The 26,992-nt window shown below is 51.6% G+C and overlaps 9 protein-coding genes across 9 annotated transcripts; 3 read left to right on the top strand and 6 right to left on the bottom strand.

Annotated features, from left to right (window-relative positions):
* Positions 1-872: 872 nt before the first annotated feature.
* On the top strand, positions 873-1,778 carry ALT_0793 (Frag1/DRAM/Sfk1 family protein; the record flags this gene model as incomplete). The annotated part of the gene is made up of 3 exons (XM_089599037.1): positions 873-1,228; positions 1,279-1,484; positions 1,534-1,778. 3 exons carry the CDS (start codon positions 873-875, stop codon positions 1,776-1,778), a joined length of 807 nt encoding a protein of 268 aa, XP_089456701.1.
* A 322-nt stretch (positions 1,779-2,100) lies between these two features.
* On the bottom strand, positions 2,101-3,260 carry ALT_0792 (tyrosine-protein phosphatase; the record flags this gene model as incomplete). The annotated part of the gene is made up of 5 exons (XM_033556260.1): positions 2,101-2,596; positions 2,662-2,853; positions 2,909-2,988; positions 3,042-3,078; positions 3,142-3,260. The coding sequence occupies 5 exons, from the start codon at positions 3,258-3,260 to the stop codon at positions 2,101-2,103; spliced, it is 924 nt and encodes a 307-aa protein (XP_033412151.1).
* Positions 3,261-3,923: 663 nt separating this feature from the next.
* On the bottom strand, positions 3,924-7,051 carry ALT_0791 (glycoside hydrolase family 35 protein; the record flags this gene model as incomplete). The annotated part of the gene is made up of 4 exons (XM_033556259.2): positions 3,924-5,058; positions 5,116-5,614; positions 5,666-6,742; positions 6,811-7,051. The coding sequence occupies 4 exons, from the start codon at positions 7,049-7,051 to the stop codon at positions 3,924-3,926; spliced, it is 2,952 nt and encodes a 983-aa protein (XP_033412150.2).
* An 823-nt stretch (positions 7,052-7,874) lies between these two features.
* On the bottom strand, positions 7,875-10,728 carry ALT_0790 (uncharacterized protein; the record flags this gene model as incomplete). The annotated part of the gene is made up of 4 exons (XM_089599036.1): positions 7,875-8,962; positions 9,009-10,412; positions 10,495-10,578; positions 10,650-10,728. 4 exons carry the CDS (start codon positions 10,726-10,728, stop codon positions 7,875-7,877), a joined length of 2,655 nt encoding a protein of 884 aa, XP_089456700.1.
* An 860-nt stretch (positions 10,729-11,588) lies between these two features.
* Positions 11,589-13,678, bottom strand: ALT_0789 (putative MFS transporter; the record flags this gene model as incomplete). Its single annotated transcript, XM_033556257.1, has 7 exons — positions 11,589-11,659; positions 11,721-11,888; positions 11,951-12,359; positions 12,416-12,928; positions 12,979-13,368; positions 13,422-13,552; positions 13,633-13,678. The coding sequence occupies 7 exons, from the start codon at positions 13,676-13,678 to the stop codon at positions 11,589-11,591; spliced, it is 1,728 nt and encodes a 575-aa protein (XP_033412148.1).
* Positions 13,679-15,560: 1,882 nt separating this feature from the next.
* Positions 15,561-16,312, top strand: ALT_0788 (CFEM domain-containing protein; the record flags this gene model as incomplete). The annotated part of the gene is made up of 3 exons (XM_089599035.1): positions 15,561-15,647; positions 15,742-15,871; positions 15,954-16,312. 3 exons carry the CDS (start codon positions 15,561-15,563, stop codon positions 16,310-16,312), a joined length of 576 nt encoding a protein of 191 aa, XP_089456699.1.
* A 343-nt stretch (positions 16,313-16,655) lies between these two features.
* Positions 16,656-17,445, bottom strand: ALT_0787 (uncharacterized protein; the record flags this gene model as incomplete). The annotated part of the gene is made up of 3 exons (XM_033556255.2): positions 16,656-16,721; positions 16,792-17,223; positions 17,308-17,445. The coding sequence occupies 3 exons, from the start codon at positions 17,443-17,445 to the stop codon at positions 16,656-16,658; spliced, it is 636 nt and encodes a 211-aa protein (XP_033412146.2).
* A 329-nt stretch (positions 17,446-17,774) lies between these two features.
* On the top strand, positions 17,775-23,997 carry ALT_0786 (uncharacterized protein; the record flags this gene model as incomplete). Its single annotated transcript, XM_089599034.1, has 7 exons — positions 17,775-18,365; positions 18,425-18,470; positions 18,520-18,884; positions 18,933-19,041; positions 21,220-21,380; positions 21,442-21,589; positions 21,644-23,997. The coding sequence occupies 7 exons, from the start codon at positions 17,775-17,777 to the stop codon at positions 23,995-23,997; spliced, it is 3,774 nt and encodes a 1,257-aa protein (XP_089456698.1).
* Positions 23,998-24,680: 683 nt separating this feature from the next.
* Positions 24,681-26,406, bottom strand: ALT_0785 (putative l-fucose permease; the record flags this gene model as incomplete). Its single annotated transcript, XM_033556252.2, has 6 exons — positions 24,681-25,072; positions 25,132-25,362; positions 25,415-25,759; positions 25,822-26,039; positions 26,098-26,198; positions 26,272-26,406. 6 exons carry the CDS (start codon positions 26,404-26,406, stop codon positions 24,681-24,683), a joined length of 1,422 nt encoding a protein of 473 aa, XP_033412143.2.
* Positions 26,407-26,992: the final 586 nt, after the last annotated feature.

Genomic DNA, 26,992 nt, shown 5'->3' with positions numbered 1-26,992 from the left:
ACAGTCTTCTCGTCCTTCAGTTGCATTCCGGAAGATCGACAATGGCTCTGCCCGATGACGTCGATGGACTGACCGGGTGGTGAAATCATTCCTGATTCCTTCGGGATATTATTATTGAAAAGGAGGGAGGCTAAATGATTCATGATCAGCGCGCAGAGTATCCAAGGACAGTTCTGTTGGCTTTTTTTTCCCTCCCGTTACCTTTCTAACTTCCCTTTGGCTTCAGGCTGCTGCTAGGCTGTCACCATATTTGTTCGTCCATACGTCCTTGATTGAACCACGCAGTGTCTGCCTTGCTCATCCCGATCCCTTGTTCCTCTATTACCACTGAGCCACAATTAGCCGACAGAACTAGGGATACACCGAACAGCCATAGAGTCAATTGGAGGGATTGTCGTCATCCACGCATTATTACATTTACCGCTGCCTGAAGTATTCGTCAAAGCCAAGCTTTCCTCATCCTGTGTGAGTTTGATCTAAGCCACATCCGCTGTATCCGGTGCGCCCGATCCCGACTCCCATTTAAAGTCAAGGATGGCTTGAACTGATCTTATTGATATGTGTTGTAGTATTGCCATAGCAGAGAGCGGCTCGTTCTTTTGAGATCGAACTCCTCCATCCTATTTGCAAATTGTGTGACCGACGTCGACATCTTGATCGAAACAAAGCCGTCAACCAATAAAAGATCGGCATATCAACATGTGGATTATATCATTTTGGATCTTTCCGGTGATATCGGCTTGCATGTGGCTTGGTAGGGAGATTTTTCCACCAAACCGGTCAGATTGATGCTAATTTCATGGTTTTTTCTAGCTACGCTGCTTGCGATGCTGGGAAATTGGGCTGTACTTGGGACACCTATCTACCCCAGTATGGAAGCAGGACAAACCATTGCGTATGCCGCCATTCGTGCTTCGCTTGCGCTTTCGGTTCATTTGACGCTGACAAAGGACTACAGATATATATCTGACATTGGAGCGCAGGGGTTGAAGCCTCTGTTCATCACGGGCAGCGTCATCACCGTTGTCTTCTTGGACTTGTCTTTCGTTTCAGAACGCTGGCTGCGACACTCCGGGCAGTTGGTGCCGAACAGGGGCTGGTTTGACAAGTTCTGCGCTGTCGCTTCGATATTCTTCGCGGTCGCCGGCGCACTGGGGTTGATCCTACTCTCGTGCTACGATACGCTGCGTCATCCGCATTTTCACGATGGGTTCCTGGTCATGTTCATGTAAGCGGCATCTTTTCGGTTTGGGGAAATAAATTACTGATTACCTTTAGTGTCGGATACCTGGTCAGTGCGGTGCTCATCTGCATCGAGTATCTGTGGCTGGGGATCTTCTATCGCTCGCAGCATCGCATCTTGTTCGCGAGCTTTCTGATCAAACTCGCGTTTGTGATCATCGAAGTCGCACTAGCCATTGGGTTTGGTATCTGCACTCGTCGCAACTCTGGCAAGAAAAACGTGGCCGCTGTCTTGGAATGGGGTATGTTCTGGATTCCTGTCTCGATTATTTCTGATGCTAATATCTGCAGTTATTGCTTTCGTTTTTACCGGGTATATACTCTCCTTTGTGGTCGATCTTCTACCCTCTGTGCGAACGCGGCGCCACATCCCTCAGGGCGAAAAGCGCCTCGAAATGGCCCACGAGGGGCCCAATGCTCCTCATCCTCATCGCAACGGGGCCAGTGGAGGCTACATGGTTGAGGAGCCTCTGACGACAGATTCTGCCGGGCCCAACGCCAACTACTACCGCGGGCAGCGCTCTACCGGTTACTAAACCCGGCGTTCTTGACGATAAACACGATACACTTTGATGATAGCCTTTTTCCCAGCCTTTTTCCCTGTTTTATTTGATTTGATATGCTGCTGGCTGTACAACATTGCATTGGACATGTAAAATAAAGATACCTTGGTCCCTAATGGTTGCTGATACATGGGTACATAACGCCTTAATCTTATATTATTTAACTGCTTATTTGTCCGAAGTTGCTAAAATCTACTTAGAATCCATGCATGTATCCGCCCGTAATTACAAATATGATATCCCAGCTAAATGTACATCCATCATCAGATAGAAATAATCGAAGAAAACCGAAAGACTACGCGAGCAATCGCTGCCTGATCGACTCCTGCTTCTCGCGATCAATCCCAACAGACATCAGATACCCTTCAACGCCGCCGTATTTCGCGTCCAGATGCGCCCGGATCTCCTGCGTAAACCCCGGCGGACACTTGGTATACTCCTCATCCAAGCCCAGCACGCGGATCTCCTTCATGCGCTCCTCGAACTCAACGACCAACTCCGGTTCTGACTTGACGTAGTCCGCCGCGATCGCCTCCGCCGAGACCTCCGGCAGAAGGAGCAGAAGCAGCAGCACAATCAGACCCGTGCGGTCCTTGCCCTGCGTGCAGTGCACGATGACCGGGTACGCGGCCGGCGACACGAGCAGCTCGAAGATCTCGCGGACCTCCGCCGTGCTGCTGTCCAGCGTATCCTGGCCCAGCCCGATCAGGCCCCGCGGCGCCATGGCCTGCTGGCCTACGATGGTTACCGCTTCGGTGCGATAGCCCGAGGCCACGAGAGCGAGGACTCGTCTGTACATAGAGATCATTAGCTGCACATTGCGCATCAGATGGTAGAGCCCGGGGCGGGCGCATACATGAGGTTATACCAGTCCAAGCGCCATAGTAGGGCGCGTTCGAATGCTCTGCCTGTTAAACTGATCAGGGAGCGCTGCACACCGGGGATCTCCATGAGATGCTCGTTTGCCTCCGATGGAGGGAGAGATGGTTGTTCTGGGTCGAGAGCATCCTCGCCGCGACATTTGCGAGTGGCCATTTGGTGTTCGGTCCTGTCAGTGTCAGTGTCAGTATCAGTCTGCATCTAACACCGCTTTGCCATCATACATCGATCTCAGATCCAGTACGGTTGAAATGTGTAGCTCTTCCGCTAGGCGCCGTCTATCTCGTTCCGAGGCATCGTCTAGCTGTTGCTTGTTAGCAATGGTCACTGACAGTAGATCCTAAGTCTTATGCGCACCCTTGCGCTTCGGAAAAGGACACCTTCTTTTAGGATGCTGCACAGCCATGGCATATACCGTCAGCAAATGCAATTGATGACAAGGTAATGTCAGACATACCGAGATCCCATCAATTGATTGATCGACCGTCCGACATCGCGAAAGTTGATGATATTGTCAAAGGGCCGATCGGCCGAGTCTAGATCGACGCTGGATTGGCGGGGGAGATTGGACGTCATGGCCACTGCTGAGATGACGGATACAGGGAAAGAGGAAGCTGGAAGCAGATATCAAAAAGGGTGAGCGAATATGGGTATCATAGATGGAACGAGAACAAATCCAAGAAGTGAGTTGATTAACCCATCAATTAGGATCAGCCAGTGGAAGCGAGGTTCAAGACAATAAGTCGGTTTGTTATCGTAAGTGCTAGACGAGCTACAGTCTCTAACTCTTTATACAGTGTCCATAACAAAGATGGACCGATGAGGCAATAAATTGATGGAACTAGGTCAAAGAACGAGAGACTGGCGAGATGAAGATGAAGATGAAGACGAGGACGAGGACGAGGATGAGGATCAGGATGAAGGAGATACAAGACAGCCGGACAGACAGACAGACGATGGTTTGATTGATTGATTGGACAGAGGTGCCAGGATTAAGCATACTATGCGGATCCCCTCAAACTGGCGGTGGAGAGGAAAATCCAGGAAAATGGCACTAGTCACGGCCCGACGGCTTTTACTCCGGCTGGATCGCTGATATGGAGTCGAAACCATTTAATTCCGCTAAGTTCTCTTCATGACTGTCTACTTTCACGAATATGTACAACTGCTGGCTCTAAGACTCAGGCCAGACTGCGGCAACCCATCCCCAGAAGCAACCAACCGGCTTTCTGACAGCTTTCATGCATACTGGCTTCGGTCTTTCCAGCCCGGCTGCAGATAGCCCCAGTCCTGATTGAAGTCGAACCCACTTCGATACTTTCCATACGCCACCAGCTCCACCTTGTCCAGCTTTGCTCCCGCATCAGTCAATGCCCACATGCTGATCGCCAGCGTGTTCTCCCCGCGGTTGTTGATCACACCTGGCGGGAAGGGGAAGAGACTCTGCGGTCCCGTGTGGGGGAGGTAATGGCCGAACTGATATCCGTTCATGAAGACCTGGACTACCGCCTTTGTGCCTTCGGGAGCCCCAAGCTGGAGTCCGATGGGGACGTCCAGATCTTTATCGAACTTCAGCTTGAACGTGGTGGTGTAGAAACGACCCTCGGCTCCGGGTACCCCGTCTAGAGGGCTGCTCTTCGACGCGGATTTGGGTACCTTGTACCCAGGCAGATGCCAGCCCATGCGCTCACCATACAGCCCGCCCTCGTTCATCGGGCCACGGACCGGGTCAATGTTCTTTTCGCCGCCTGCGTTGCCTTGAATGCGCCAAGATGTAAAGTTGCCCCCTCCAATCAAGGTGGCGCCCAGGATCCCCCGCGGATTTTGTGTTCCCTTTGGCCTCACGCTGTTCTGATCATGGCCGGTATAATCCGTGACCACTGTTAGGACGTTGTCACGATCCTTGAGCGCGGAGCTGTTGAACGTGAGGACAGCCGACGTCGCAGCACTGCTAGGGCTGCCCACGGACCCGCCGGCATACTGCCCGTTCACCCACGCTGCCCACCCAGCGGCTGCGCCGTTCTGCACAGTCACATTCGCGCCGGTCACGTTGCGTCCGTCGAAACGACCACGGTACACCTTGGTGCCCGCGTGGTAGCCGTAGTCACCGGAGTAGAGAACGGGGAGAGAAAGCGGAGCAATCGCATTTACTGAGGTGGTCTTGTTGCAAACAGTCCATTTGGAATCATCGTAATCCGGCTGGATTTCCGGAAGAGTGTCTTGGGCCTTCCAGGAATCCAACGAAGGAAGTGTAATCGTAACATCTTCCGCTCCAGGTACAGTTCCGATCAGACTTCCGTACGCCGTCTCTCTGGTCTTCACAGTCTTCCCATTCCACTTGACTTTCTTGACCTGCGAGTTACCAGTGTACACTCTGTCTTACGGTCAGTCTCATAACAAAATAGCCGAAGAACCCAGCAGTTTCACTCACTCAATAGATGTGGTTTTTGCGTTGTCACCAGTGATCTCCACGGTACCGTGGTTGATGGAAGCACCCCGAACTAGGTACGGCCCTTGAACCAATATGTGCTCGTTGGGGGCAACCTGCGGGCTTGACGTGGTCGGAGACGCAAAGAAATTCCAGGCGGATTCTTTGTCAAGAAGGTAGACCAACACACCGTTGGAGAACTTCACCGCAGTGGCACCCTCTCCCTGCGTGTAGGAATACTGCGTACCGTAGCTGGACTCCGACGCAGTGATGTTGCTATTGCCGTATGTTTCGAAGGCCAGCTTTGGTTCCTCCTTGAACACGAAGGTCCCCTTTTGGCCGACATTCAAGTAGAAGACAAGGACATTTACGTCGAGGTTGGCATACGTCAAGACTTCAGCGGATGAAAACAGGAGAGTCGAGTTATTCCCGAAATTGTAGTCGGTCACTATAATCTTGCTCTGGCGACCATTCAGCTCGATGTCCGGGATGGAGATGGCACCTAGGTGCGGTTAGCAACAAGCCAGGAAGAAACTGCAAGCGAGCGCCATACCGGCAGAGGTGGTCACGTTGAGGGAAAAGGTAGTCACATCGCGAGATGAGCTGGTGCTGTGTGCAAGCACATAGAATCCGGCGTTTGTGTCGGGGTTTCTAAGCGACCAGGTGTAGATGCTGCTGTCGCTAGTGTAACCGGTACCATTACCTTCCATATAGGTCTTCAAGAGGTCGGCCGACACACGGGTGAAGAGGCCAATAAGCTTGGTCTGTTTCAACTTGTCGCGAATCTCTCGAGTCTCGCGGAGAGGAGCGGCATAGTCGTAGGAAGTGTATACGACTGGAGCGGCGCTGTGGCCCCAGTTGGTCCCGCCGAACGTCATGTAGATGTTGTGCAATGTCACCCGAGAGCCGATGTTGTTCTTGTAGTAGACATCAGGGAACTCCGGCGACAGCTCCGCGGCGCAGGTGTCGTAGAAAGACCCGCCCCAGGGCTGGAACCACCCACCCTCGAACTCGGGCATATAACTCGGTTGTGTGAAGGAGTAGTTCTGGAACCATTGATAGTATGTCCGGACGAGTCTGAAACCAGAGTTGGGATTCGTGCACGAGAGACCACCTGGGTACGAGTCCAAGCCATAAATATTGACCGCGCCTCCTACGTTGTTGTAGTCTGTCGACCAGCTGACGCCTCGCATACCCTTCTCATTGTGGGAGCTCGGAACAACAATCCCAGCCTCCTCAAACACCTGCGCAATCTGCTTCATGTAGATAACCAGGGTGTGGTTCGGATCGTACGTCGTCTCCGTGAGCTCATTCTCGTGTTGATTGAGGATCGCAGGCCCGCCGTTGGTGATCTGGTTCTTCGCAATTATCTTGCCGACCTCCAAGATCCAAGGCCGCCATTTTTTGTAGTATGCCTCATCGCTCGTCCGCTCATTCCCCATCTGGCCATTGGCTGCCCAAAGGGCAAACCCGCCAGCGGAGGTTTCTGCGTTGCAGTACGGGCCGGCTCTTGCAATCACATACAAACCCGCTTCTTTGGCGTAGTCGAACAACCGCTGGATGTCATGGGCTCCAGTCTCAAAGTCGTATTCGCCCTCCGAGGCGCTGTGGAAGCTCCAAAAGAAGTACACTAACCCCCGCCCTTTAGTACCCTGTCGGACTCACCCAAGGATAATGCAGGATAAGACATGATCATACCTGAGATGGCATTGAACCCATTGGCCCGCAATTTCTGAAAGACATCCAACCACAGCTCCGGCACAGGAAGTCTCTGGTAGTGAAATTCACCCGAAAAGACAAACAATCGCTGCCCCTTGACGGACAGACTGTACTTGTCCCATGTCACGTCGGTAGTCTTGCCATTATCTGTTCCTGACACCAAACCCTCGCCCGTCAGGATCCCCAGGAGGAGCAGAAACAGGAAGCTAAAGACTCGCATATTCGCCTCGCCAATTGTGCCTTGACCAGACGACTATCCTTGTCCATAGCTGTAAAATGTGCGACAGGATCCGCGACAATAAAAAGGTCGCATTGACTGAATGACGCGACGACCATGTTCGGGTTTTCGCGACAGTGTTACTCCGGTGCTGCGTAGGGATTGGTGGATGTTCGTGATTGAGCAATAGACGACTAGATGCAGCTAAGAAGCATGCATGCTCCTTTTCCCCGACGAAAGCAGGGGAAGCTCGATGGACGAGTGCGATTGGTGGTGATGGTTGTCTTGGGTAGGATTTAATCTATGAAATGCGGGGGGAAGAAGAAGTCTCGGAGAGAAATTGTGGGGGAATGAGACATTTGGACAATAGGAGACCTCACGAAATGAGTTGAACTGCTGTTTTTCATTCGGTATATCTCTTATCTATTCGTCTCGATTCAAGCCGAAGGTTGAATGAACTAAAGCCGTTTCCAACGAAAAAAAAGGTGATAGAATGATTCTGATCTCGCCTTGAGCTTCGACGGTTCTCAATTTCTTCAAACTCCTGCAGAAAACGTCACTTATGTAACAGAATGTGATTAAAATTTCACGACATATGTACCAATAACTAAAGTCACTAGAACAGATTGCGCCAGAACCGTTGAATCCCAATTAGTCCCCAAATTTTCCGCCCCAATAACCACAAACCACGACGCCGCAAAACATTCATTCCAATAGAACTCCAAAGGGGAAGACACGAGGTATAGAAAGGAAAGACATAAAGCTCGGCCAATACAGATACAGAAAGGCAACGATGTTACATAACAGTGCGCAATGGCAGATCGCATCACAAGTCTTCGGAGAACCGCGACTCTCGGCTACCGTTGGTGGCATGCTTGCCAATAGCTGGGGGCACAGGTAGTCCATGATCAGTGGCGCTCTCTCGCAGCTCTTCCTTTGTGGCTGTGGATGCGCTTGAGCCTTCAGCGTTGTGAACGCCACTCTCTTCTGCAGGTTCTAAAGCGGTCCGACGATCATCACTCGGCTTTGATACACCGTTAGTCTTGTTATCCTGGGAACCGCCAGACACAATCTTCATGAAGCTGGATCTCAGGCGTGATGGCTTCCTGTTCTCACCATTCTGCTCAGCTATGCCGCTTGAGCCACGCCGCGTGGCGTCGTTCCCTAGACTGCCTTCGTCAACAGACATTCTCTGCTGCATCGTGGAAAGATCATTGCCTGTGACAGGATGAGATCCGAGTGCCGCACCGCGTGAATCTGTCCCCGCCAGCGCCGCACCCCCAGCAAACCCTGTGTTTGCAGTTCTTGCTCCCTCACCTTCTATCTCTCGTGGAGACTCACGTTCTGCACCATTAGATCGGCGACCCACCCGGCCTTTGAACCAAGTTTTGAGTCTGGATTCCCGTCGCTCAAGCCGATGTTCTTCCTCTCCGGCAGTCCCTGGCGCGACAATCTTCGCTTCATCTTCAGCAGGCTGGGGTTGTGTAGTGTCGATAATGACAGGCTCCGCTTGGGTAGAGGCTTCAGTCGTAGCAGGTTCCGCTTGGGGAGCTTCGGCCTTGGGGGCTTCGACCTGAGGAGCTTCGGCCTGGGGAGCTTCAATCTGAGTAGCTTCGGCCTGGGGAGCCTCGGCCTGGGGAACCTCGGCCTGGGGAGCTTCGGCCTGAGGAGCTTCAGCCGCAGGGGCAGCTTCCACCTGAGATGCAGCCTCAACCGGAGGTGTGGTGGGCTGAGGTGCAGCTTCAGGATGAGGTGCAGGTGCAGGTGCCACTCCACCGGGGCCGCGATAATCGGTCTCTTCCTCAGCCGAAGGCTTTTGTTCAGTGTCTTGCGTTCGCTTCGACTTCCTTCTCCAGAGCCATGTCTTTTCTCCTGTAGTCTTCTCCTTCATCTGCCGCTTTTGAATCTCTGCCTCTGTATGAGCTTGTCTGAAGTCAAGAATTCGAGGGGATCAACATACCTAGCTGGCGTTTCTCCTCGGCCCTCGTTTCACGCTCCCGCTCACGCGCAATAGCCTCATATCGCTCCCTTTCTTCGGCATCCAGACGAGCCTCCAATTCCCTGGCCCTCTCCTTCTCGGCATGATCCGTAATCTCATCGAAAGTTGGCTGAAGCCTTGAACGGGCGACCGCCTCCACGTCGGCCATATCTACGTATCTTTCAGCGCCGATATTGACTTTGTCGTATGGTCTGTAGGGCTCTTGTTCCTGGGCCTCGCGTTGTGCCCGCTCAAGTGCGGCCGCCTCCCATTCTTTCTGCATCGATGGCGGAGGCCGGCCAGTTTCGTGGTAGACACGCATCTCCATATCTTGGATGGTCGCATTGACGTTTCGCCTTGCGGCCTCCATCAAGCTGGCACGGTCTTTCGTTCTTTGTTCATCCACAGCATCGAGTCGCGATCGAAGGCTGGACATCTGGTGCCTGATCTCCCTTGATCGCTCGGCATCGGCAGCTGATGTGTCCGAGTCGAATGACGCCCTCCTGCGACGGATAGACACGGTGGGCCGCGGAACATGCGGTTCAACTCCATAATATTCCTGATAAGTTGGTTCATTGAGTTTAGCCAATTTCTCCGCAGCCCGCTGTTGAGCTGCTTCTTGCACTTTGATAGCCTGCTTAAGGGCCGCTGGATCGGACTTGGGAACGGCTCGCTGGGAGCGCATGCGGCTGACGCCTCGCTGAGCACCGTAGAGGGCTGCGCTGGGCTCTCCAGTCGGTACTTCCTCTCTCTTCTCCGTAATATCGTACATATCGCGCGCCATCGAGATAGCAGCAGCTCGAAGCACGTCCTTTCGGCCTTGCTCCTCGAGACCGATATGAGGGTGCTCAGTGTAAAGTTGCGCGTTGGCATTAGCCATGTGATGAATCCTGCTGGCTTCCATTGAGTTGTCAATATGTGCAAGTGGGTCTTCCACTTCCGGCGTAGGTTTCACACTGCCAGCCGCGGAAGCAGCATAAGGCGCTTCACGAGCAATTGTAGGTTTGCTGGGTGCGGAGTCGGCCCTCTTCCTGCTGAGTCGATATGCGCCCGTAGCAGCACAAAGCGCCTTGTCCCTGTCCAAGCTCTCCCGCTGGACATCATAGACCTGGTCGGATGTCGTCGAGATGTCATGTTTAAAGCCAGTTGTCACCGGCGGAAGACTCGTGATGGCTCTCCGGTCTCTAACTGCAGTAATGGCGGCTTTGTACCCTTCCGGGCTGGGTCGAGCCACGGGAGCCTCAGTAGTTCGAGGGTCCTGAGTTTGATATCCTACTGCGCCGGGCCTGTCAGTTGTTAAGTTTTTGTGATGACTCCTCGCGTGGGCAAGAGCAGCGCTCGCTGATGCATGGCTGAGGTTGAGCGAGCCCGTGGCTTTCGGATCTCCTGTCATATGAAAATCATGGCGTCAGTCACAATATTTCGACATTGTAAGATCATCTCCGGAGATCCGGCGGTTATTCCTCACTGAATAGTTGCGATTCAAAGGTAGCGGGTTCCCGAACGGACAGTCTACGTTCGGGGTGTGTCACATAGAGTGCAGCTGTCGCAGCTGCCGAATAATCGAGTCAGCGAAATAATTCTTCGTCAAACGAAAGTGCATGATATTCATCCAGGACTTACCTTGATCAGCTAGCCGGGCAGACCGGGAACGCTGGATGGAGACGCTATGGACTCCAGGATGAGACTCAGTAGTAGCCATGATAAGATAAGGTCTGCGCCGTGATGCGGGGAGTATGAAAGGACGGCGGATACAGGCATTCCCGATGGAAGCAAGTCAAAGGAAAAGGAAGAAAGGAAGGAAGGGGAGAAGATGATGAAAAGAAAAAAAAGTGGTTACGGTCGGTGGCAGAGATAATAGTGGTGACGACCAGTGGGATGAACCAGCCGGAAGCTTGAGGGAAGAAAGTCGAGCAACGAGTGTCGTCTGTGACGTCGGTTGCAGAGGGCAAATCCACGGATGTTACCTCTCAACGATCATCGATCAAGCATTGAGCTTCGTCGATATCTCACCTCGCTGATGTCATGATGTCGACGTGATAATTGAATTTGATTTACGATGAAGTCTAGAAAGTGAAGAAGAACAGAGCTCAGAGTGTTACACTCTCTTCAGCTCAGGCTGGTTGTGTCGACGCTGTCTCTCGCGGTCGAGTCATGATGCTTCCATCCCACGTTCACATTCCAGTCTCGGCTCTCTTCCGTTTTCAACCATAACGAAGATCTCACTAGTGTTCTATTATTCTATATCTAAGAGACGTCCCTGCAGATGGATCGTCTCCACTATCTTTCATTTTTGGCAGTCTCCCGACTTAACTAGTCTGATCTACGTCAATGTCACAAACGAATCCGCTCGATTGAAGCATAGATTCAGATACACGCCGCTTTTCGTTCGAGTGCTTATTTTACACATGATCCAGAGTGCTCATAATAACCGTAACAAGGCTTCAGATTGAGAAATTAAAATTAGTGTAGTGCGCGCACATGGCGACTCATTAGGGTGTTATAATAAAACGACATTGCGCAGGCATTGATCCCGTTCTATCGTAAATCATCCGCCAAGGATTACCACAGATGCAGCTTCTTCAAAATGTTGTAACGCGTGAAGAATGACCGATTTCGTTTCCCGAAAATATCTGAGTGGTTTAGTTAGCTGCAGATGCAAAAGCTTCGAGTAACTGGAAAAGGAATACTCACACATGGGAATGCTCAAGAGACAGACGCCCACCTGGATACTGGAGATAGCTAGAAATGCCGGTCTGATCCCATTTCTTATAAGCCAGTCATATGCGAAAAATGTCAGAACGAAACTGAATATGTTCTTGAAGATCAATAAGCACGTGAACGCTTCAACGGCGATTTGACCTGTATCAAACGTCATCAGCAACACTTTCCACATGCTTTATCGTATGGAAGTTTCAACTCACGATGTGCATCGACAATGTACAAGGCGCTCGCGACGGCACCCATGACCATTCCAATGATGACAAAAGCAAAGAAGACGTCCGGCACAAGCCATCCATATCGGCCCACGTCCTCTGCCACGATCCCAAACCCGTAGAGACCAGCGCCGCTGAAGATCAGTTGGAAGATAACTAGTAAAATACGGAACTCTGGCTCGTATTTGCCCTTGTTGAGTTTAATCATGACCTTGTTCAACGAATCTGACAAGATGCCAGACAGTATCAGGCCTAAGATAGAGCCGATAAAGGCGCCCGTGTAGAGATATCCTGTCTGCACCTCGTTGAACCATAGAGGAGGGCCCAGGAAGATGGCAGCCAGGACAACCCCGATGAAGACAGTCCAGCCAATGATAACACCTTGTATCAAGCAAGCCTGTGGCAGTCAGAAATAGCCGTCACATATGAATTGTGGGAGAGGAAAGGACTTACCCAGAGGATGCCAGGATGGAAGAATAGGGGAAATGGTCTCAGAAGCAGTTTGAAAAAGTCCTCGTCTGTCTTCCGTCCATTGAATAGCTTCAGAGTTGCCCAGTACGTGGCCTTGCGAGGAGTCGTAGGTTCCTGACCGGCGCCATCTTCTCCTCGAGAGGATTCCCCTTGCGGCTTCTCGTTGGTCCCAAAAACGGATTGCTTCTGCTCTCCAGAGATTTGGCTCACTTCAGAAGTCGCATATCCGGTGGGCTGCAGTTGCGTATGTGACTGGCTTCCATCAAGGCGGTCGTCGACATGCTCAAAGTCTGTGTTGAAATGGTCGGCGCGTCTGAAGGCCGTCTCGGGTATTAGGAAGAATGTCATGGGCAGACAAGCAGCGGTAAAGATCGCCACTAGGTAAAACGTCCATTGCCAACTAAGCGAATGCGTAATCTTGCCAGCCAAAACCGGTGTGAGGAAGGCCGCGCCGAAGACGGCAACATTCGATAAGGCCATCCGCTTGCCCCGTTCCTGGCGTAATGGTCAGACGAAATCCATGAGGTAGCGCGGAGGGAACCTACATGGACAAAGAAGAGATCACCAACACAGGCATTTGTCAAAGCTTCGAATGGCGCCAGTGCGACTCCTTGGAAGATTCGGGCCCAAAGAAGGCTCTGATAATGCTGGCCACTTCCCCCAGCCCATGCGCAGCTCACGACCATCAGGATATTTCCAAGGATGAAAAGATGGCGCTTGCCCCATACTCGTGCAGTCGGTACGATTAGCACACCAGCGACACCTACACCACAGAGGTGGTAGCCAGTGAGGAGAGCAACGGACGTGAAACTCTTCCCATAGTGAAGAGCAATGGTCACAGTGTTGGCGGCCATGAGCGAGCTAGTTGTTGCACAGAGGACTGAAACGAAGCAAAGCGCGAATAGGATTACATCGCGCCACCATAACGGCCAATTCTACAGGCGGTTCTCAGTATCGAGCTTCAACAATTGTACCTATTTTTACCTACCAGAGGATCGTTGGGGTCATCGCTTGGCTGTGGTACTAGAAGTGTAGGAACGTCGCCAGAGCGATCGTACTTGAGGCGCGAATCGAGAACGGTATGATCATTCGTCTGATCTTCGAGGATATAGGATGTGCCTAGCCAAAATGTATCAAAAACAGTGGTTCCGACTGTACAAGTCTTTCTGTAAAGATGTAGACCAGAGACCGGAACTTACCAGGGACATGGTCGAGTACCTTGTCCTCGAGCACACCTAGACCCATATTGACAGGGAGTGAGGGGCCGAAGGTATGTCAACCAAAGCAATGCTCACTGGCTTGTGGCGGGGCGAACAAATAAGTAGATAAAATTACGGAGGTAACACGGGCTTGTGCCTGACTAGAGGCTTGAATCAGCGACCAACAGCCGTTGTGATACTCATTATAATAAAGACTGAAATTGTAGAGTAAGGAGGTCGGTTAACGAATGCGAGATTTCTGCCGAGGCGAGAGTAAAAGCCTAAGCTGTCTATCTTAAAATTGCGAGTGTGACGCGCTCTACGTCACACGAGAAGGCTGCATTTATGAGTTATTGATCCTTATAAAAGACAAAACGCCAGGGAATCCTCTGCAGTGTCGATCGGCAGGGACATGAGGGACTGAATTTGTGGTCACGGCTGTTTACAGAGCTTGCGCAGGATTACTTGACACAGACTTTCTTTGCCCAGCCATAGTGACCAACGCAGAACTTCAGTATTGCCTGCTCGTTTTTGCTGTACCTTATGGTTACTTCTCAATATCGATATTTGATACCCGGAGTCAAGGTCTCTACGCCACCGTACTCTATATACCCTTCCCAGGTGTCATGGATCAATGCCTGTTGGGAGGTGGCGCAGCATTCCTCTGCAGGAAGCCAAAATTCTTCGTACCTACTGGACGGATGGTCAATGTAAGGTACGCTGGGATACTCCGAGATACCAGTATCTACAAGTTTTACATGTTGAGTGAAGACCAAGTATGGACCCATGCAGCTATGAGTTCAGCGATGACCATCAGAAAGGGTACTGTGGACTGGTAAAGCAAAGTAATGCGCCTAAAGACATTTGACTTGAGCCTTGACGAGGCGATGATAGCAATTCATTGCATCCTTTGCCAAGAGTTGCTATAAGAATCTGGTAGTCTATCGAATGTTTCCTAGTCAGATGGTCAAGGACGGAGGGGAAAGGGTCTGAGACTGGTGACAATTTCGGGTGGAGCAACTGGGAAGTCTGGGAGAGGGAGAAACCTCGGGCTTGGTGGCTCCAGCCTCCAGGGAGTCCAGGAGTCCAGGCTAGTTGATTTCACGGCTCTCCTGATAGGCTGACGGCTAAGCAGAATCCGGGGATGGGCCAGATTTTTGAGCAAAATAGGCGGCCGGTGGGGTCGAGCTGACGGACTAGTTCATGATAACCATGACGAGCCAGGGTTCCCGTGCAGGAGGATGGGGTCATAACATTGGAACACTCAAGGGGAGTAGGTAGCTCCTAAGTGACGGTCTTTTACAGGATTCTGAGTGTGTTTCTCATCATAGGCTGATATTAGCAACTAATCTGCCAATAAATCCTCTCCCAAAGAGCTGGCCCGTGTCTCATACAAGGAAGGTACTGTAGAAACCATGTTCCAGCGCCATAAATGATCCTTCGGAGAAACAACAAAAAGTATGCGAAAGCTACATATCCACTTCTAATTTTTGCAGATTAACGACCATAAGGATAACTCAGATAGCCATGATTAACAACGAGGAGTCTATACTCTAGAACAGTTATCATCTAGTAGTTCAATTCGACTACGTAGGCTTAATCAATCGAGCTGAAGTGGGGAAAGCAATGGAAACCTGGAAGAAACTAGAATATAAACTAACCATCAGAGAGGTACCACACATCCCTTCCAAGGCATGATTATTATTCGCTGCATACTAGATAGGCTGTGCATTCATCAGTCTACTGCAAGATCGTCGCGCCAGTTACCACTCCATCTTGTTTCCACTCTTTCTGACCCTTGTCCCCTCACCCACGCTTCTACACCTTCTTCTCCCAACAGATCTTACTCTTAAGCCTATCCTGAGATACATGATCCTACGTTCCTAGCACGATTTCAATCAATCGAGCATCTTAGCCAAATCCTCATAATGAAGCTTTTCTCTGTCTCCCTTGCTCTTGCGGCTTGCCTCAGCATGGCAGCTGCCCAGGGCCTTGACGGTCTGCCGGATTGTGCTGTAAGCGTCGCCTCTCATTTATGTGTTCACAATGCTACAGAGTTGTTTCTTCTGTGCAGAGTGATTGGTACGCATTACTGATGACCTGAGATAGAAATCATGCGCTACGAATTCCATCCCCGCCAGGTGCGGTTTTGACGTGAAGTGCATCTGCACCGACTCGTCCTTCATTTCGGGTATTTCGTGCTGCGTTCTCCAATCATGCGCTGCGGACCAGCAGCAGGGTAAGTTCTCGTTCTCGCTGTTTGCGGCACTCTGCATGCCTACACATGACCCTTGATTCTCCTCATCTACGCTGGACTGCAGAAGACGCTCACCCATTCTTCCCCGCAGCCGCCGTCGAGTTTGCGAACCGGATATGCAGAACCGCCGGCGTAACCAACATGCCTCAGTCTCCCAGCTGCGCAAACGCAACCCAATCTGCCACTGGCACGCCCTCTGGATCCTCTACAAGCACTTCTAGTTCTTCCACCGAGTCCAACGCCTCCCAGACCGCTGCAACTGCAACCACTTCTACCACAACCAGTTCTACCACTGGCTCCGCGACCTCGTCTGCTGCTTCGGCTACCAACAGCAGTACCGGGGCTGCCGTTGCTCAGCACAAGGACACTGGTCTCATTGCCCTTGCCGGTGCTGCGCTTGCGGCTTTCGGCTTGCTCGCTTAGGGTTCATGGGATTCGCGTCATGGCTGGACTGTCTGTCATTCTTGACCAATACAAACACGAGACGAACGGTTTATGGGAAAAAGAAGTGCATATGGCAACAAGTGCTCATATTGTGACCCAATTTCCGCAAAGCTTAACTTGTCTTGTGACTTTGATAGGATCTTGAGATCTGTTCTGCTTTGAACGCATATACTAGCTTAATAGTCCGCGAACAGGAGTTTCGCTGTATTATATCGTAATTGCTGGGCGATCGAAGAATTCATCGTCATTCTTCTGGTGCTCTGTAGATTATGTGCAACGCCTGGACCCAATGCGCATCAACCAAAGAAGGGAATACCGCCGTCTATTCTTCTCGCTCCACGAAACGAGCAGCTATTTCCTGCCGCTCTTCGCGGAGAGTGATGAAGATCTACCACGCATCAGCACAACTCAATGAAGACTTCCACAACCAGCGTGGCCAGCAGGCGGACAAGACTTACCCAAAGCCAGAACATCATCTCCATAAACCCATACGTAAATACAACCCTATTCTTCAGCTGGTCCAAGCCCGACGTCGCCTCTACGGACCCATACCCTCCTGTGCTGCGCGCAGCACCCGCACCCACCCCCCAAGCATCCGGTTTACTCTGGTAGATGAAGAACGAGACGGCAAAGAACAGACAGAACCGGGCTGCCGAAAGCAAAGTCCAGATCTCCGAGTAGAGTGCGGCGAGGCGCGCTGCGAAGGGGTTCTGCATCGCGCTGGACATGGGTCTGGCAGATTGACTCCTGGCCGCTTGGGCCATGGCGACGAGCTCATTGACCCGTGGGATTTTAGCGACGATGATCAGGTCGACGAGGGCGTCGGCGATGAGGAGGATGCCGCATAGCGCGAAGGGGGATTGAGGACGTGAAAAGGACGGGGCTGCATCCTGTTGGTGTCGTGGAGCTGTCAGTTCGAAGTTTGATGAGGCAGGGCTTGGGCTGAAATGAGATTAGAGAATCCTCGGACGTACGATCTGTAGCACTTCCCCTATCATGAAGACAACATCTGATTCGGTGACTGTGCTTGGGGATCTGGTCAGGTACACGGCCAGAACAAACAGAAACAGGGCGTGTGCCTGAATTAGCGTCTTGGAGGAGAGAAGAGCCATGTTAGATGAGGATAGAGGAGATATGGAAAAGATAATATTCTATATACAAGTCACAGCAACGGCTGCGTATAAACTTGAGAGCTATCGATACTTATCGTACATGTTCTTGACTTTGTACCGTAGCTTCCGCTACTTTTTTCCTCCGATGTCTGGATCCATCTTGTGGGGTTGCCGCTGTTAAGTCCGGAACCCGCCCGCAAAATAATCATGATAACAATGAAGCCGCAATTCAGAGCCACGGACTCAAGGGACTCACTCCTTTGCTTGTTCTCAGCTTTACCCTTGATTTGACGCGGGCAAGCAGATGCGACATTGTCAAGTCCAGCAACATGACAGAGGCAGTCTTCAACAAGGAACGTCACATCAAATACTACCTCCGCTGTCTCAAGACATTCCTCCCCCACCAATACACCTCCAATGACTCCAATCGCATGCTCCTCGCTTTCTTCACGATCTCCGGACTGGACATCCTAGGCGCGCTCGACAGCAAAATCACCGCCGAAGAACGAAAAGGCTACATAGACTGGCTTTATCACTGCCAGGTTCCATCGGGGGGTTTCCGCGGGTTCACGGGGACAGATTTTGGAATTGACAAGCGCACTCCGGAGAACGACGCTTGGGACCCGGCGAATGTCCCGGCCACATTCTTTGCGCTGGTATTGCTGCTTATACTGGGCGATGACCTGTCGAGGGTGAAGCGGATCGAATGTCTTCAATGGTTGCCCAAACTTCAACGTGAGGATGGCAGTTTCGGAGAAGTGCTCGGCCCCGGTGGAGAGGTCAAGGGCGGTCGCGACTTGCGGTTCTGCTGCTGCGCAGCTGGGACGCGATACATTCTTCGAGGGAGGAGCGCGAGAGGCCTTGAGGGTGTGAGCGATATTGATGTGGGCAGGCTCGTGGAGTTCATTCAGGCTTGCCAGGTTCGAAGACTCTTAGATGATGGGTTGTGCCTGCGGATGCTGATACTTGGATCTGATAGACATATGACGGGGGAATGTCGGAAGCGCCCTTTTGTGAATCCCACTGTATGTACAATGGACCCTGCCATAAGGAACTGATTTTGACTGAAGACAGCTGGTCTGACCTATTGTGCCATTGGCGCTCTAACCTTCCTTTGCCGTATTTCCGAAGACCAGGGACACATGGCGCTCCTTTCTCCCGGGAGTCGGGAATTCAAAGATTTGCTCAAATGGCTCGTCTCTAGACAGATGTCCGATTTGGGTGAAGACGAGGAGTCGGACGAGGAAGACGATTGCCCACCTGACCGGAGTGATGGTTTACAACGTGATACAAACAATCTCAGTCTTGATGAGAAGATTGCCTTGCTTCCTAATCTACCCCCGCCAGCAGAAGAATCTCTGCACTGGGCAGGTTTCAATGGGCGATGCAACAAATATGCGGATACATGTTACTCGCTTTGGAACGCGGGTACGCTCGTAGTAAGTATTTACCGATCTTGCCATGTTGAACGCTACTAATAGGACTAGATGATGGACCGACTATCTCTTATCGACCAGCAGCGCAACCGGCAATATCTGCTCGAGAAGACACAGCACATTATCGGCGGGTTTGGGAAAGGCATTGGTGAGCCTCCAGGTGAGATCTCAGATCCTACAACATAGAAGGAAGGGTTTGTTCTGACGGTCAATGAAAGATCTTCTACACTCGTTTGCCGGGCTGGTATCTCTCGCATTTCAAGGAGAAGAGGGCCTGAGCAGCGTAGATCCTGCATTATGCGCCAGCCACCGGGCAGCTCAACACATGGAAAGTCTTCCCTGGTGGCAAGAGACGAATTGATGCTCTAAATTACGGTGGATGGATATCCAAAATAGCACGCTGTTCGTATTATCCAAGGTCGTAGGCTGGGCTAGAAGTCTTGCCAATTTATACCCCAATCGTTGATTTTCATTCCATGACACTTCGGAGCAATACGCAGCTCCCGCTTATCTTGAAAGAGATGAGTTTAGATTGCTCGTGCAATTTACTCATGCAATAAAATCTAATCATTCGATAGTTCAAAACGCAAGCGAGCACTTCCCGTGTCTGGAGGCTAGGAAGTGTTCTAGAAAACGGGTGGCCCATGTCACCCACCGTTAGAACTGGCCGGGAGCCGTCGTCATCGTAATTTATCTATCTGCCATTCAGGGGCTCGTCTATCGACCACACGAGTAGCACTGAGAGCCACTTACTCAGTGATGATATCAGTATAGTCAAGGAATTAACATGCTATACCAGATACGTAGACGTAAAGTGAAGATCAGACCGCTCCTGTAAGGAACCCTCGTGTATGAGGCGCTCAAACTCCTCGGGTGATCGATATTGGGTTGTTGATGACGATGATGTCGATGCCGAAAGACTCGAAAGTCGAAACGGCGCACGTTCCCACCTGCAAATGAGTATCATGGTCCGTTTGTCCTTTTTACTGGCTGTCAGTGGTTCATAATGAATAAATAATAATGGATTGTCGAACAATTTGACTTGTTGTGAAATTGTGCGTACAGCCCGTATGCAGTAGGCAATTATGTCCATAGATTCTTTGAAAAGCAAATAACAGTTCCCCTGGTTCATCGTCATCGTCATAATAATTAAGGTACATACCTCCAGATGGCCCCCTGTTGGCTAGATAATCAGAAGGATAAGAAAATCATAATAATAATAGTCATAGTCATTGTCCAAGCCGATGCAGAATAATCAGGTTGTCCGTTGACACTCGAAACAACCCAACTTCTTGTTTCATCATATTATTCTCCGGCAGATCCAATAGATATAGGTATGTATTGCTAGCTTCTCCTTTCTTGACCAATTTTCCCCCTCTTGTCTTTATACAGAATCTCCTTCTCTTTCCATCTTGATAATATATTTCGGTCTGTTTACTAATACTAATATCTGAGCTTCTCATCTTCAAGTCATTTCCGACCTCCTTCCGATCCTTTTCCACAAACAGCTGCCGTTCCGTCCATCCTCCTCCACCTCCACGTCGCCCTGTTGGGCCCGAAATTCCGCTTCGGACCAGGGAATTTTTCTGCGTCCTTCTTACATCCCTCTGCGAGTCGTCTCTACTCCTTTGCGGTGACTTGAACGAGTTATAGTCGGATTCCCTAACTGTTAAACAATCTCGATTCCATTTTACCCGGTCCGTCCGTCTATGCGATCCGCAATCTGCCAGCCATCTTGCGCGCCGCCGTCCATCGCATTAAACTCCTTGTTTTGCTACACTTGTTCGTCCTTCGTCTCCATTCGACCCCCTGATCACAATACTCGTCCCCTATCCCGCCTTAGGTTGGATGTCAGTGTCAAGCGGTCATCGTCGTGATCGTCTTTCGTCATAACGGCCCATCGTGCGCATACATCATCTCCGCGGGAATCTCCAAATTAGGCGGAGACGATCTCATAACACATGCCGTCGGCCAGGACAAGAGCGGAGGTTCAATCCCAGAAACAAAAGGAAAAGGTTCGTCTTAAGGCATTGATATTTGGACGCATCATAAAACGGTCAACCTAAGGCTCGCATCTTCATGAGACCCCACATTCAAACTCTATTGGGCCATACCATGTCAACTGGCTGTAGTTATTGCCAACCCTGTCATTACGCTGTCTCTCGTATGCCCTGATGTTTTCCCCTCTCATAAATCCTTGCGTTTGGAATGCTGCTTGTTTCCGCCCTATGGTGCTGCTGAAATGAAAGTGGCTGACTTTGGCGTTTGCGTCACGGCGCTATAGCTCGCCAAATCATACCATGAGTTATTGGAGTAAGCTGCCACTTCTATACCCAAGCTCTGCCAAAGCCCTACAATACTAATCAACCCTGCGTCTCCAGGGAGTTCTCGTCGAAGGACCTTCGAACCGTTGGTAACTACACCCTTGGAAGGCTGATTGGGAAAGGCTCCTTTGGCAAGGTTTATCTTGCTTCCCACAAGCTCACCAATGGTTCCAAGGTATTATCCACCCCGCGGCCGACACAAGAGGCAGAACTATTCTAATCGGATTCGTCCATAGGTTGTGCTCAAGTCCTCCCCAAGGGAGGATACGAACCTCCCACGCGAGATTCATCACCATCGCCAGTTCCTCCACCCGCATATCGCCCGTCTCTATGAGGTTATAGTGACAGAAAAGCTGGTCTGGCTTGTACTCGAATACTGCCCAGGTAGGGAACGTTGCAACGTGATGCAATCGGCTACGCTGACAAGAGGATGCGCAGGTGATGAACTCTACAACTACCTTCTCCGCCATGGTCCCCTCCCAGTCGACAAAGTCAAGAAGATATTCACACAGCTAGTGGGCGCTGTCGCATACGTGCACAGCAGGTCATGCGTTCATCGCGATCTCAAGTTGGAGAACATCCTCTTGGATAAGCACGAGAACGTCAAGCTCTGCGATTTCGGCTTTACGCGAGAGTATGAGGGCAAGGCAAGCTACCTACAGACTTTCTGTGGCACGATATGTTATAGTGCACCCGAGATGCTGAAGGGCGAGAAGTATGCCGGAGAGAAGGTGGACGTATGGAGTCTAGGCATCATCCTCTATGCGCTTCTCGCCGGGGAGCTGCCGTTCGACGAAGATGACGATCAAGTCACCAAGAAGAGGATCCTCACCGAAGAGCCAGTCTTCAATGATAAATTCCCCGACGATGCCAAGGCCCTCATCAACTTACTCCTGTCCAAGCGACCTCTCATCCGACCGAGCTTAGCCGATATACTGGGTCATCCATTTCTCGCAGAGCATGCTCCGGAGCAGCAAGCAATTCTTAAGATCGCTCGTCCAGCGCCTTTCTCAACACCCTTGGAAAGGACTACCCTCCAGCGGATGAAAAGTGCTGGAGTCAATGTCGACGAGGTCATGGAGAGTGTCCTTGCTCAACGATGCGATCCGCTCGCCGGCTGGTGGGCTCTCCTAATTGAGAAAGAGCAGCGGAAAGAGGTCCGGAGGGAACGCAAGCGACGGGAACGAGAGGCCGAGGCAAAGAACTTGCGACGACTCAGCGCCGCTAGTAGCCGTTTGGAGAAGATCTCTGCCGCACTCCTTGAAGTGGATGAGGAAGGACATGCGTCTCCGGGCACATTGCTTCAGGAACGAGGAAGAAGGGACAGGCGCAGTCTTCCCTCTCAGCTCGCTGTCCCGGAGCTGCCAATGCTCCCTGAGCCGGTTCCCCTGCAGCCTTTGGATTTGACCATTCCGGCGCCGCCGCCGCCTCCACCTATTGACAAGGACTCGGTCCGATCTGGCAGCTCAACAAGACGTCGGCCAGTACCCCCTCCAAAAGATAATGCGCGACGTCCAAGCACACTACATGCTAGTGCGTCGCAGCCGGAATTGGCACAGCACAACGGTATCCTCAGGCGTCGAACTGGACGCCGTCAATACCCGATCATCAGTCAGCTCGCATCGCTAAAACATTGGTTAATGGAATCCGCGAAGAGAACAAAGTCTCCTCATCCTAAATCAGCGGGGGGAGGGCATCGCAAGTTCTTCTCCGACAGACTGAGCCCGGGGAAAGGGCAAGAAGCTGGGAAGAAACCAGCGCCAACCTCTCCAAATATCCCTCCTGCAGGCGATCTGGCGACTCCCACGCAAATCAAGCGCGCATCCAACGCCAGTAGCCTTGCGCCAAGCAGCGCCTCCTATTCCAACAATCGTCATTCATATCCGCGACAACCGCGGCCGCTGAGTACTGGCTATCCGAGCCATCGTAATTCTCTATCTCCGTCTCCGATCACGCCAAGGGGCTCGTACAGACGATCCTCCACGGGGCTACGAGGTCGCAAATCCACCTCGTCTTCTGTATCCTCCATACGAAGCATTCATCATACGCACACTCACTCCAAGGCGTCTTCTGTTTCCTCAAACAGCATTGGATCCGCGTCGACCCCGACGGCTCGGCCTTCGAGGTCCCCACATTCGTCGATCAAAGTTCTTCCTACGACACCCAGTGCCTCTGCACGCTTTCCGAGTAACATTCGCCTCGTACGGAATGCAAGCAATGGATTCCGTGATACCCACGATGCGAACGGGAGAATGCAATCTGTTTTCAACGAAGCAGCGCCCGCGCCGTTGCTCTACTCGCCCTCAAGCAGCCTTGTGTTTGCCAGGCGCAAAAAATCTGCCTTCAGAGGTCCTATGTTACACACAGCGAATCTCATGGCCTCTGGTGGCATGGCTGTAACGGAATTCCGACACGACAATGCTGCGATAGATTCGGCCCACGGTGCAAGCAAGGCTCACGCTGCAACGCGGAAAAGTCAAATTATCGAAGAAGAGGAAGATATTGAGGAAGTAGAAACTTTTTCCGGTCCAGATGAGGATCCAGGCTCGCCAGTGGACGCTATCATCAGGTCGGAGGAAGAGAGTAAGCCTTTTGACTGTTCAATTGATTCAGCGGCCGAGTGTCAAAAACCATCGCTCGCCCCTGCGCCGGATATCGACACGAGCCCACTTCGGCCCCCTCGCTCTTCCTCCCTGAAAGCATCAAAAGCAGGCACCGCAGATGCGCCAGCTCTGCGCGACGAGGACAGCAAGACCGTTGTTGTCGCCTCCACAAACGCTGTGGCTCCCTAGGATTCGTCTTGTGTCGACTTTTCGAATTGGACAGACGAACAAGTTCCATGTCAGGTGACCAATGACCTTTCATAGAATCATTTATTTGTTTTGCACTAGCCTTTATACCCCTTTTGCGGCAATGTGGCATCGGCTTTCTTGAATACCTGTATTATTCTGGATTTAGTGGAGATACGAACGGCATACGCTTTTCATCGTCTGCCACGAAATCACTCATTGTCGTTCTTTTCCTTTTCCCTCCGATAACCTTTCCTTCACTTCATCCGGTTTCTCTTCTGATATAATCTCTTCCCTCTGTACCCTGGTGATCTTCTCTTCTGTCTTTCGTTTCCTCCGGCCATATTCCCTCGATGGAGATACCCTCAGTTTTGACTCATTTTCGTTTTTTTTCTCTGCCTGCTCGGGCTGGTACCCGATTGAGCACGGAGTATGATATTTAGCGCGCAGCGCAGCCATCCCTTTGTTGTCTAGACGCCGACAGTTCATTCAAACTTTTTACTTCTGTTTGTTTGACCTCGTCATATACATATGTTCATATAGATAGAGTAGACTTCGTCAAAAACTTGTTACACAATAGACATGCACCGGCCGTTAATGTTGATTGGAACAATTCGCATCGGGTATAGATCATAACGCATCGTTAAACTCATCGAAAATACAGATATACCGTCAATTTGCCATCATCAATGCTCAATGTGGACGGAACCCTCTGCCGACTTCTCCATCCCCCGAGCCTCGACGTCCTTCATCACGCCAGCTCCATCACCCTCGATCAACCCGATCTGGCTGTCGCCGACCTTGTCGACCGTATCGCGGTACGCAGGCACAAAGTTGACGGCGACGGCATACGTCCACGCAGCGACCATGAACATCGTGGGGACAATCATGGCGAAGCCCGTGCTGTTGTGCATATCGGCCACATGGCCCAGGAGGGGCGGCACGACGGCACCACCGCAGACACCGCCGACGATGAAGCCAGACCCGCGCTTGTAGTGGCGGCCCAGACCGCGGATACCCAGTGCGACGATGGTGGGGAAGCAAACAGACTCAAAAAACAAGGTGACGAAAAGCATGGCTGAGCATCAATCAGTACGTGTTTGCGAGAGAAGGTAAGGGGCGGGAAGGAGAGCATACCAATTCCATTCTGCCCCCTTTGGGTGATGGACGCAGCGAGGAACGCCACCACGCCCGAAAGATATACCAGAAAGACCCAGCGCGCACGCATGTATTTCATGAGCAAGGCGCCGGAGAAGCGGCCGACGGTGAATGCGCCCTGTGCGCCGGCGAGGTACTTGGAGCCCGTGGCGCTCGAGGTGCCGGGCCAGGTTTCAACAGCGTAGTTGATGAAGTAGCCTGCGATGCCGACTGTTGTGTGTGTTAGGCGGAGCGGTATGCTATATTGCTAGGACAAACGCACCTTGGGCACCGGTGTATGTAAACTGAGCCACGGCGGCATGGAACAGCTTGTATTGTTTCCAGAGTGGCTCTTCTTGCTCGTCGACGTGAGTTTCGGCGACTTGGAAGGCCATGTCCTCATCGGTGACTTCGGGGATGTTGGATATGTAAAAGACCCCAGCAAGAAGGAAGACGAAGATGCCGATGGCGAGATAGACCCATTGCACGCTCTTCAAGGCTGCTACATCGTCCTGGGTATCAGTGAAGAAGACGTAGGAGGCCAAGGTTGGAGCGACGCAGGTGCCGATGCCATTGAAAGCCTGGGCAAGGTTGATTCGCAATTCGGCGTACTTTGGCGGTCCACAGACTATCGAGTGCAGATTAGCTCGACTGCTTGTATCCTATCAACGTATGTTCATCTCTACTGACCGGTGAGGTACGGATTGGCAGCAGTCTCTAACGAACCCAGTCCCGACCCGATGACGAAGGTAGCCGCGCAGAAACCTCCAAAAGACCGATTGAGGCCGGCCGGCCACATGCAGAGCGCTCCAATGCCATACAGGGTCAGTCCGAAGATAAAGACGGCCTTGTATCCGTAGTGACGTAGAATCCAGTTGGCATAACCAAGCGATGCGAGTGGATATGCTCTGCAGCCAGTCAGTTCCACGATGGGTTCGATAATTATATATACCCGGCAAATCATACCCAAAATATGCGGCCTGAAGGCCGGAGGAACGAGTCCGGGTGATGTTAAGTGTATTTTGGAAATGCTTGTTAAGAGTATCTAGCAGTCCATAGGCGAAACCCTACATATGGAACATGATCAGCATATGTTCGTCAAGTTCCAAGTTCGATCAGTCAGTCCAGCCATCGACGCACCCACATAAAGAAGAGAATCGTGACCAGGGCGAGGGGCCACAGACTCTGACGCAAGGTGAGTGTAGCTGCAGAGGTGGTACTCTTATTGTTCACCCGGAGCGCCGAGCGGGATTTGAGAAACTGAGCGACCCCCATTTCAGCAGTTGCGGAGGTTAATGGCAGGCCTGGTGGTGTCTTGTAAAGGAACCCTTCATAAAGAAATGCAGGAAGAAAGACGGGGAATGAGGGGAGGGGAAAAGAGTAACAGTGACCAGGGTCCCCTCGACGACGAACCAGAACCCTTAAGTACTACTACAGCACGCCATCCGCCGTGCTACCCCAAAAGCGAAGATGGTTGCTCCTCTTGACAGTAGCGCATTATCAAGGTCACAGTGGCCCGGCAGCCACAGACCACATGGCCTCGTCAACGGCATTCTGCTCATTTTCCGGTATGAGACTCTCGAAGGGGTCGGCCTATCACGACCTGACGACATCAAGCAATTCGCCGAAAAATCGGCAGAGATTCCACTTCGCCAAGCAGGGAATCAGAGCATGTTGCCCGCGAGGTGAACACGGTTCGATGGTGCATCCGTACGTAGTATACCTCCACTTCCTCATCCCCCGGACTTCGGTTTCTCCGCACTCTGGGGAAGGATCGTCGGAGAGAATCCACCACTAAGCCACGCAGATAACGTGCCAGAGTTCTCCAATCCTGAGACTCCTAGAAGGATCGATGATCCAT

Source organism: Aspergillus lentulus (assembly GCF_001445615.1).
Source record: "Aspergillus lentulus DNA, contig: Alt01, strain: IFM 54703, whole genome shotgun sequence".
NCBI classification, from domain to species: domain Eukaryota; kingdom Fungi; phylum Ascomycota; class Eurotiomycetes; order Eurotiales; family Aspergillaceae; genus Aspergillus; species Aspergillus lentulus.
This window is presented reverse-complemented; position numbering and strand designations above follow the sequence as displayed.